Genomic DNA, 12,068 nt, shown 5'->3' with positions numbered 1-12,068 from the left:
TTCCTCTTAGTGCTTAAAATTATATAGTAAATATCATTGCCTTAATTCTTCTTACTTTGAGTTTTGCAAAAACATAATATATATATGATTATGATGTCTGCATCTAAAATGTGTGTGTGTGTGTGTGTGTGTGTGTGCGCGCGCACACACTCATGCGCTCATCTCATAGTCTTCTGGTTATTTAAACATAATGTATTATCTTTCTTACTCTCTCTTAGCCCTCCCACACTCTCACTAAGGGACCAATTTAGATCCAATGATTGAACAGTCTAAAAAGTAATGGTCACAGAATAAAGCTTTAATTTTTATTTCCACTGGAGGTGAAGTACTCAATGTGAACTTTGAATATGATAGTATAGGGAAATCCATTTGGAAACTTGGTATTCTTTTGAAAATAATAATTAATAACCATTCTGTGTTATTAATACAATAATTTATTCTATGAAGAAAATATCAACAGGTATATCAGAATTCATTATTGTCTATATAATTTTTTAACATTAGAATAGATTAAATTATATGGTTCAAACATAATATTATTTTTTTCTTTTAGCATGTGGGACTGTACAGATTACTGTTTAATCCCAGTAAATGTACTCTTTTATGCTTACCATTTCTAATGGTTGGGTATTTAAGATAATAATTTTGATATTTTCCTCCTGTGTCTTATTAGATTACTGGAAATTTGTATGTCTATAACCTTTCTGCTTGTAGTTTTGTGATATTAATTATCTCGTAGATTCTTTAAGGCAGTGGCTAAAGGAGTATACAGCATCCATGATCTGGGATATTAGTTGTACAAGATGACATCTATTATTTCATTAGATTCTGAAATGCTAAGTTTTATTTAGTGGTAGATATAGTAAAAAAGATGTTTAAGAAATATTCTTCAGTCAACTGACTAGCTATCCTGCCTTTCCCTGTCCATGCTTTGAAGAATCTAAACCTGAAATCTAGTCCTCTATCTTAAGCAGAAAAAAGGAAAATATGTTCCATCACATACATGTTTTACAGTTTCATTTTTGAAGTACATATAATGTGATCTATCAAATAAACATATAGAAAGATAGGTCTCAGAATGTGTGAGGATCACTTACAAAATTTGCTATATTATCATTAATGCCCAAGAAACTTCAACTTTTCTAAAGTGTCAGATAAAGGAACAAATACATGTGTTATTTGGGAAATAATAAATAATAAATTTAAGGAATAAACCAAATTTTGTGTTGTATCATGTGTCACATGCCTATAGGCCCAGGCAGGCAATGCAAGGGTTCTTAGATGCTCAAGTGAAAAACGAGACAAGGTTGAAGGGCCATGAGAACCTATGGGCTCTCTAAAGAGGACAGAAGAGAGTTCCAGCAAATTTTGCCATGTGATAATCCAGTCTTAGTGTTGCCAGTCTGTCGAAAGAAACAACAAATTCAGATTTTTTATATGTAATTTTCAATTATTTAAAACACTGTATAGTTGACCCTTGAAGAACATGGGTTTGAACTGCACAGGTCCACTTATACATGGATTTTTTTTCCAATAAACACTACAGTACTACACAATCCATGGTTGGTTGAACCCATGTATGTGGAACTATGGATATGGAGGGCTGACTAAGGGATTTGGGTATGTGCAGATTGTGATATATGTGACAGTTCCTGGAAACAATACCCTGTGGATACCAAGGGATGACTGCACTTCCCAAACAACAACCAAAAAACATACTTACTGATCATATTAGTTCTGTGTATGTCAATTTCTAATACAACATTACAGTATAATGAAATCCAAACTATCAGGTACAAAACCACAAAGAAATCTAGGAGGAACTATATATAATTTCTGAAAGATATTAGTCTAGCGTGGTGAAATGTCTACCAGGTACGTCATCCTGATAAAAATGCTGAGTATTTTTAGGGGGGTGGAGTTACAAATAATTTGAACAACATAAACAAATATGCAGAACATGTAAAGCAATGGCTCTTTGTCCATCATTATCTTAGGAAGCACAAAGTGGAATTGTAGTAGGCTCAGAGATAAACAACAAAATTGTGCTTGATCAATGATATCCATGTAGTAGGTGGAGGAGAGAAGTTGAAGTTGAGGTCAATAATGCATAAAGATAAGTAAGAAGAGAAGGGATTTTTTTTTTTTCCTGAAAAGATAACAACTAAGATGGAATAGTATTGGGTCTACAATGTACACATAAGGTAAATCTTTGGTGTTATTACAGGATTCTGCAATAACAGTACTATGAGAACTTCTTGTAAAATTAAAAAGAAAAGGAAAGGAAAGAGGAGGAGAGGTTTGGGGGCCAGTAGGGATTACAAGTGCAGCCCCTCAGGACTGTATATATTTGCAAACTTTAAAAGCTTCTGCCTGAGGGTCTGGCATCCAATCAGCCTGAAACTAGGTGATCACTGAATTCCTTTCTTTGGAACACTGACAAATCTTGGCACATGCTGAACAGCAAGGGGAAATCAGGAATAAATAAGGCAGTATATACAACCAAAAAGATTTAAGAGACAACAAAGATCTAGGGCAGGGTTGAATGAGAAGGATCATCACCTACACAAAGTCACTACTTCAAGACTGATAGAGGTAGCAGTTTTGCCTAATATATAGAAACAGACACAGAGTATTAGGCAAAATGAGGTGACAAAATATGCTCCAAACAAAAGAAAAAACAAAACATCAGAAAAAAAAACCCTTAATGATATGAAGATAAGTAATTTATCTGGTAAAGAATTCAAAATGATGGTCATAAAAGTGCTCACTGAACTCAGGAGAAGAATGGATGAACACAGTGAGAACTTCAACAAAGAGTTAAAAAAATATAAGAAAGAATCAATCACAGCTAAAGAATGAAATAACATGAGTAACATAAATTAAATGAAAAATACACTAAAGGGAATCAATAGCAGATAAGATGATACAGAAGAAGGATTAGCAATCTAAAAGACAGGGTAATGGAAATCACCCAATCAGAACAAAAAGGGGAAAAAAATTAAATATGGATAGCTTAAGGACAACATCAAGCACAAGAATATTTGCTTTATAGGGATCCCAGAAGCAGAAGAAAGAGAGAATGGGGAACAAATGTATTTGAAGAAATACTGGCTGAAAACTTCCCTATCCTAGAAAGGAAACAGACATCCAGATCCAGGAAGCACAGAGAGTCCCAAACAAGATGACTCCAAAGAGACCTACAAAGAGACACATTATAGGTAAAATGTCAAAAATTAAAGAGAGAGTACTAAAAGCAGTAAGAGGAAACCAACTAGTTAATATAATGGAAGCAATTTTTTCAGCAGAAACTTTGCAGACCAGAATGGAGCAGCATGATATATTCAAAGTGCTGAAACAAAATAAAACAAACAAACAAACAAAAATTTACAACCAAGAATACTGTATCCAGCAAGGTTATCATTCAGAATTGAAAGTGAGATAAAGAGTTTCCCAGACAAGCAAAATCTAAAGGAGTTCACCACCACTAAACTGGCCCTGCAAGAAATGTTAAAGGGACTTCTATAAGTTGAAATGAAATGGCACTAATTAATAAGAAAACACATGAAACTAAAATTCTCACTGGAAAAGGCAAATATATAGTAATGGTAGTGGATCAATCACTTATAAAACCTGTGTGAAGGTTAAATGACGAAAGTTCAAAAAAAAACCTATACAATAATGAGAGAAGACACAAAATAAAAAGATGTAAAACATGATGTAAAAGACATAAAATGTGGAAGCAGGGAATAAAAATGTAGTATTTGTAGAATGCATTTGAACTTAAGTGACTATCAACATAAAATAAACTTTTCCATATATAAATAGTTATATATGAACCTTATGGTAACCACAAACCAAAAGCCTATAATAGATACAGAGAAAATAAAGACAAAAAAATCCAAACATGATACTAAAGAAAATCATTAAACAATCATCAAACAAACAAAAAAACCCAAGACCCATCTATATGCTGCTTATAAGAGACTCACTTCAGATCTAAACACACACAGACCAAAAGTGAAGGAATGAAAAGAAATGTTTCATGCAAACAAAAATAAAAAGAAAGCTGGGGTAGCAGTACTTACATAAGATAAAATATACTTTAAAATAAAGACTGTAACAAAAGACAAAGAAGAGCATCACATAATGTTAAAGGGATCAATCCAACAAGAGGATATAGCATCTGTAAATATCTATGCACCCAACATAGGACCACCTAAATATATAAAGCAAACTTTAATAGACATAATGGGAGGAGTCCAGAAATCTACATTTTAAAAAGTGCACCAGGTAATTGTGATGCAAAAGACCCCATTTTTGAGAAACACCTCACTGATAAAGCCTGTATTGCAAATCAACAGTTATGAAAGGAATACTGAGAGAAAGCATATCATAACCTTTTGAGGTTCATCACAGAAAAAATATATATACATGCCCTGGACATTTCTTCTTGCCACTATCAGAGGTAGATTATTGGAATGGATAGCCAAGGATTTGGCGGTAAGTTCCTAACATTTCCCTTTTCTCAATTTATGTTCATTCTTTTTGTTCACATCAAGAACCTTTTCAGTATATTAGCTCAACTCTGAGAGCTGTTCATTGCTAACTACTTCACGTCAAACCACTGATAAACTCTCAAGTACAGATCTTGATGACCAGGTCTTTATTATTGTCTCTGGGATCAATTTCATGATTGTTTTTTCCAGTCTATTCTAAAACTCTGTGAGGGCAAAGATATTTTCCAAAATAAGGCCAATCAGCCACTCTGCAATTTCACCCTAGGCCTCTTTTGCCAATGAGTTCCTTTCTGGAAATGGATTCTAAGTAACTGTGTTTGGATCAAGTACCTTAAGCACCACTGAAGAAGGACTAATAAATATACTATATGCAGATTGATGATCATAACTAAGGTACTATGCTTCTTCTGTTGGTGATAGTAGGAAGAATCAATGAAAGAAAAGAAAAAGTAAAATTTCATACAATTTTATAAAGACCTAATAGGCTAAGTCAAGAAAGAAACATTGAGAACTTACACTTGGAGCACTGTCCTTGGGTCTCCAACTTCGCTCCCGTCACCAATTGTCAAGGTGTCATAGCCAATTTCCAGATCGAATTCTTCAAAATTTATCTGGATAACCTAGCAATAAACAGAAACAAACATCTCAAATATATTTCATTATATAATAAAAGCAAACAAAAATGCACTGTGGACATACTATATATCTATAGATCTATAATTATCTGTATAAGAATTTCAAACTATGGCAGGAGATCATGTGAGACTATTCCTATCAATCATTATAATTATAACATAATTTTTACTTACTCTATTGTATCTTCTGTAATAATTTTTCAATGAAATGGCATGGCTTCTGTTTATAGGACACTCTTATTTGAGGAATCTGAATGCAAATCTAATTTAAGAAGGCTTTATAAAAATGTATATGTACCTGAAGAGTGGTTACATTTGCATATATTTTTACAAGCTAGCACAGAAAAACACAGAGTATACTATTTCTATGAAATAGTAAAGCTTAAAAAATGTTAGAGCTAAATTTGAATCTAGATCACTAAATTTAAAGGCATCAAGTTTATTTTTGTGTATCCTTTGGTAACAGAATCCCTCATATATATTATATTTTGCTGGCAAAACTAGGAGCACAATTCTTTGGGAGACACATTATACCATAACAAAAAATTAATATTAATTCTTATCAAAATATACTCATGCATTCATTTATTGTTTATATATCTATGTAAAAATTCATATTTAATTAAATTGCAATTCTTAAATTAGAAAACCAATATAATATTAAAGAATTATAAATCAAGAATCCATATAAGAAGAAATTACATAAATATCATCCTATATATAATCATGGCTTGAGCAAAAAATAATTTATAATAAAGTATTATTCAACACGAGTTAAAGAAAATGAATGGCTGAGATTACCAATAGTACTAGAGAATAAATGAAAAAAAGCTTTAAAATTTTTTAAATTATTATTTAAAAGCTAATTTTTATAATTGTTACTTTGGTATCATAAAAAGAAATTCTTAAGAAAATGAGGGATTTCATACCCTGACTCTTTTTAGCTTCGTAACAAAAAAACAAATTTTTGATTATGTCTATTTCTTGATTTTTAAATCATTTTTTACTAGCATTAATTAAAGCCACTGTTTTGGTCAGGTTTAAATGCAGAATATATAAAAACACTGAATTTTACATGGCTACAATTTAAAAGTAAATGTTTCCCTGTTCTACACTGAGTTAAATATAAGTATTCTCAATTAATAATTGCCTGTTAATAGAGATTAAGTTGTTCCCATTTTTTTGCTATCAAAAGCAACATGGTTACAACCAATCTTAAATATTTTCTGGCTCAAATGTACAAGTACTAGCTTATATATGTACTTATGAGTGCAATTTCTGGATAATAACAAAGCAAAAATTATATTTCATAATATTGTGCCATATGATTTGGAAATTATTTTACCAATTTAAATGCCTACAACTTGTGTACATTAGGTTTCATTATTTCTACCAATCTAGAGGGTGTAAAAAATGACTTTTCTTTTGCATTTTCTTCATTAGCAATTAAGTTCTTTTTTCATATGTTTGTCATTTATGTTCTTTTTCAGGCTTTCTGTTTTTATTTTTCTTGATTAAAAGTTATTTTAATTTTCATAGAAACATGTCAATGCTGAAAAAGTTTTCAAATTTATTGTCATATAATTATTCGCTTTCTTTTAGCCTATGTTGTCTGTACTCTTGTCCTATTTCTATTTCTAACATTATATGTCTTCTCTATTTTTGTTTACTATTTTTTATTGTGCTAACTATAATATATATTAAAAAATCAATTTTAGCTATTTTTAAGTGTACAGTTCAGTGGCATTAATTATCAATATATTCACAATGCTATGCAACCATCACCATCTTTTTCCAGAAGTTTTCCAAACCAAAACCTTGTTACCATTAAGCCATAACAATAACTCCCCATTTTCCTCTTTCCCCCATCTCCTGGTAACTTCCAACATACTTTCTGTCTCTACAAATTTTCATATTCTAGATATTTTATATAAGTGGAAAAACACAATATTTGCCTTTTTGTGTTTGATTTACTTCACTAAGAAAAGTCTTTGAGGTTCATCTACATTATAGCATGTATCAGAACTTCATTCCTTTTTATGGCTGAATAATAGTCCATTGTATGTATAAACCTAATTTGGTGTAACCATTACTCTGTTGATGGACACTTAGGGTGTTTCTATCTTTTATCTATGGTGAATATTGCTATTATGATGGTGTAAAAGTACTTATTTGTATCCCTGTTTTCAGAGTGAAATTACTGGGTCATATATTTAACATTTTGAAGAACTGCCAAGCTGCTTTCCAGAGCTTCTGAACATTTTAAATTTCCACCAGCAATTCATAAGGGTTCCAATTTCTCCATATCCTCACCACATGTTATTTTCTGTTTTGTTTTTATCATACCCGTTCTGGTAGGTGTAAAGTGGTATCTTACTGTGGATATAATTGCATCTCTCTAATTAATGATATTGAGCATTTTTTCATGTACTTATTAACCATTTGTGTATCTTCTTTGGTAACTGTCTATTCAAGTCATTTACCCCTTTTTATTTATTTTTCTCTTTTACCCCTTTTAAAATTAAGCCATTTGTTTTATTGTTGTTGAGTTGTAACAGCTCTTTACATATTCTAGATATTAATCCCCTATCAGATATATTAGTTGCAAATATTTTCTCCCATTATGTGAATTGTCTTTCTGCTCTTGTGATAGTGTTCTTTGACACCACAAAGTTTTAATGTAATGAAGTTCAGTTTATCTATTTTTTGTTTCCTGCGCTTTTGGTGTCATATTTAAGAAACCATTGCAAAATCCCATATCATACAATGTTTTTCTATGTTTTCTTCTATGAATTTTATAGTTTAAGCTCTTAAATTTAGGTTTTTGATCCATTTTGATTTAACTGTTGTATACAGTGCAAGTAAAGATCAAATTTCATTCTTCTGCATGTGGCTATCCAATTTTAAAAGCACCATTTATTGAAACAACTACAGGCAAACCTTGCCTTATTGCACTTTGCTTTATTGTGATTGGCAGATATTGTATTTTTTACAAATTGAAGTTTTGTGGCAAAACTGTGGTCAAGCAAGTCTATCAGCACCATTTTTTAAACAGCATTTGCATACTTTGTGGCTGTGTCATGTTTTGATACTTCTCACAATATTTCAAACTTTTTCATTACTATTACGTTTATTATGGTGATCTGTGCTCAGTGACTTTTGATGTTTCTTTGTAATGGTTTTGGGGAGCCACAATCCACACCCACATAAGACTGCACACTTAAATGATAAATGTTGTGTGTGTTCTAAGTGCTCCACTGACAGGCTGTTCCCCCATCTTTCTCTATCTCTTTGGGCCTCCCTATTACCTAAGACACAATAATATTGAAATTAGGGCAACTAATGACCCTACAGTGGCTTCTAAGTGTTCAAGTGTAAAGAGGAGTCCTACCTCCCGCACTTTAAATCAAAAGCTAGAAATGATTAAGCTTAGTGAGAAATGCATGCATTTCAAAAGTCGAGACAGGCCGAAAGGTAGGTGTGTTGCATCAGTTGCAAGTTGTAAATGCAAAGAAACTGTTCTTGAAGGAAATTAAAAGTGCTACTCTAGTGAACATATGAATGATAAGAAAGTGAAATAGTCTTACTGCTGATATGGAGGAAGTTTTAGTGGTCTAGAAGGAAGTTCAAACAAGTCATAACATTCTCTTTAAGCAAAAGCCTAATTTAGAGTAAGGCCCTAACTCTCCTCAAATCTATGAAGGCTCAGAGAGGTAAGTAAGCTGCAAAGAAAAGTCTGAAGCTAGCAGAGATTGGTTCATGAGGTTTAAGGAAAAAAAGCCATCTCCATAACATAAAAGTACAAGGTGAACAGCAGAAGCTGCAGCAAGTTACCCAGAAGATCTTGCTAAGAAAATTAATGAATGCAGCTACACTAATCAACAGATTTTCAGTGTAGACAAAACAGCCTATATTGGAAGAAGACACCATCTAGGACTTTCACAGCTACAGAGAAGTCAATGCCTGACTTCAAATCTTCAAAAGACAGGCTGACTCTCTTGTTAAGGGTATATGTAGCTGACTTGAAGCCAATGCTGATTTACTGTTCTGAAAACCTTAGGAATCTTAAGAATTATGCTAAATCTACTCTGCCTGTGCTCTATAAATGGAACAATAAAGCCTGGAAATAGCACATCTGTTTACAACATAGTTTATGGAATATTTTCAGCCCACTTTTGAGACCTACTGCTCAGGAAAGAAAAAGATTCCTTTAAAAATATGATTGTTTATTGACAATGCACCTGGTCACTCAAGAGCCCTGATGAACCTGTAAAACAAGATTAATGTTGTCATGTCTGCTAAACAACATCCATTCTGCAGCCCATGGATCAAGAAGTAATTCTGACTTTCAAGTCTTATTATTTAATTAACACATTCTGTAAGACTGTATCTGCCATAGATGGTGGTTCCTCTGATGGATCTGGGCAAAGTAAATTAAAACCTTTCTGTAAAGGATTCACCATTCTAGATGCCATTAAGAACATTTGGGATTCATGGGAAGAGCAAAATATCAACATTAATAGAAGTTTGGAAGAAGTTGATTCCAACCCTCATGGAGGACTTTGAGGGGTTCAAAACTTCAGTGGAGGAAGTCACCGCAGCTATGGTGAAAATAGCAAGAGAATTATAATTAGAAGTGGAGCCTGAAGATGGGACTGAATTGCTGCAATTTCATGGTAAAACTTTTAACAGATGAGAGTTGCTTCTTGCGGATGAGCAAAGAATGTGATGGAATCTCCTCTTGGTGAAGATGCTGTGAAGATTGTTGAAATGACAGCAAAGGATTTAGAATATTATATAAACTTACTTGATAAAGCAGTAGTAGCATTTGAGAGAACTGACTCCTATTTTGAAAGTTCAACTGTGGATAAAATGCTATCAAAGCACAGTGCCTGCTACAGAGAAATCACTGGTGAAAGGGAAGAGTTAATCAATGTGGCAAACTTCATTAACGTTTTATTTTAAGAAATTGCTACAGGGACTCCCCTGGTGGTGCAGTGGTTAGGAATCCGCCTGCCAATGCAGGGGACACAGCTTCGATCCCTGGTCTGGGAGGATCCCACATGCTGCGGAGCAACTAAGCCCGTGCGCCACAACTACTGAGCCTACCCTCTGGAGCCCATGAGCCAGAGCTGCTGAGCCTGTGTGCTACAGCTACTGAAGCCCACACACCTGGAGCCTGTGCTCCCCAACAGGAGAGGCCACCACAATGAGAAGCCTGCACACCGCAGTGAAGAGTAGCCCCCGCTTGCCACAACTACAGAAAGCCCGTGTACAGCAATGAAGATGCAATGCAACCAAAAATAAATAAAATTGATTCTTTAAGAAAAAAAAAAAAAAAAAAGAAATTGCTACAGCCACCCCAACCATCAGCACCACCACCCTGATCATTCATCAGCCATCAATATCAAGGAAAGACTCCACCAGCTAAATGATTATGACTCACTGCAGGCTCAGATTATGGTTAGCATTTTTTAAATAGTTTTAATAGGTTTTAGTGTACAGATCTTTCACCTCCTTGGTTAAATTTATTCTTTAGTATTTTATTAGTTTTTAAAAAAATTATTGAAGTACAGTTGATTTACAATGTAGTGTTAATTTCTTCTGTACAGCAAAGTGACTCAGTTATACATATACATATTCTTTTTCATATTCTGTTCCATTATGGTTTATCACAGGATACTGAATATAGTTCCCTGTGCTATACAGTAGGACTTTGTTTATCCATCCTATATATACTAGTTTCCATCTGTTAATCTCAAACTCCCAATCCTTCCCTCCCCTACCTCCCATAAAGTATTTTTTAATTAAGATCTGTACACTGTTTTTTTAGGCACAACGTTGTTGCACACTTAATAGACTACAGTATACTGTAAACATAACTATTATACATACTACAAAAGAATTGTGAGACTCGCTTTATTGTGGTATTTGTTTTATTGTGGTGGTCTAGAATTGAACACACAATTATCTCCAAGGTATGCCTGTATTCTTTCACCATTGAATGTTTTTGGCACCTTTGTCAAAAATTAATTGCTCACAGATGGGTGGGTTTAGTTCTGTGCTCTCTTAGCTTTTGTTTATCTGGGAATATCTTGATTTATCTTTCATCCTTGAAGGAGAGTTTTGACAGATAGATATAGAATTCTTGGTTGAAAATTTTGTTTTCAACGTTTAAAGATATTGTCTCACTTGCTTCTCAGTTTCTTTTTCTTTTTTGAAATCAGCTGTTAATATTTTTTAGGATTTGTTGTACTTAAAGAGTCACTTTTCACCTGCTGCTTTCAAGATTCTCTTTGTTTTTACCTTTCAACCATTTGACTATAATATATTTAGGTATGGATCACTTTAAACTTATCTTACATGGATCACTTTAAGCTTATCTTACATAGAGTTTGCTGAGCTTCCTGGATGGGTAGATTCATGTCTCTCTCAAATTTGTGATCTTTCTGGTCATTATTCCTTCAAATATTCTTTCTGTACCATTATTTCTATCTTCTCCTCCTGAGAGTCATAAAATACATTTGTTGGTCCATTTGCTCATATTCCACAGGTCCCTAGGCTCCTTTCACTTTTTTCACCTTTTTTCTTTTCTTTTTCTGTTCTTCAGACTGAATAATTTCAATTGTCCTATCTTCAAGCTTACTAATTCTTTCTTCTGCTGATCAAACCTGCTCTCAAAACCTCTAGGTTTTTAAAATTTCAGTTATTTTGGTTTAAAGCTCCAGAATTTCTATTTGGTTTCTTTTTTATAATTTCTATTTCTTTATTTTTATTCTCATTTTATTCATATATCATTTTCATCATTCCCTTTAATTTTGTCCATGCTGCTTAAGCATAATTAATACAGTTGTTTTAAATCTTTGTCTAATAAGTTCAATGACTCAATGTCTTCAAGGATATTTTCTGTCAA

At 33.1% G+C, this 12,068-nt stretch overlaps 1 protein-coding gene across 3 annotated transcripts in view; it reads right to left on the bottom strand.

Moving 5' to 3' along the window:
* Positions 1–12,068, bottom strand: part of CSMD3 (CUB and Sushi multiple domains 3) — a 1,080,114-nt gene that overhangs the window by 569,192 nt on the left and 498,854 nt on the right. For all 3 annotated transcript variants that reach the window (XM_029222726.1, XM_029222727.1, XM_029222728.1), the window contains one exon: positions 5,037–5,140. In XM_029222726.1, the coding sequence (XP_029078559.1) occupies positions 5,037–5,140 (104 nt within the window). The remainder of the gene's footprint in view (positions 1–5,036; positions 5,141–12,068) is intronic.

The sequence above is a fragment of the Monodon monoceros genome, unplaced genomic scaffold (genome assembly GCF_005190385.1).
Source record: "Monodon monoceros isolate NGI ecotype Baffin Bay Population unplaced genomic scaffold, NGI_Narwhal_1 Super_Scaffold_14, whole genome shotgun sequence".
Taxonomy (NCBI): domain Eukaryota; kingdom Metazoa; phylum Chordata; class Mammalia; order Artiodactyla; family Monodontidae; genus Monodon; species Monodon monoceros.
This window is presented reverse-complemented; position numbering and strand designations above follow the sequence as displayed.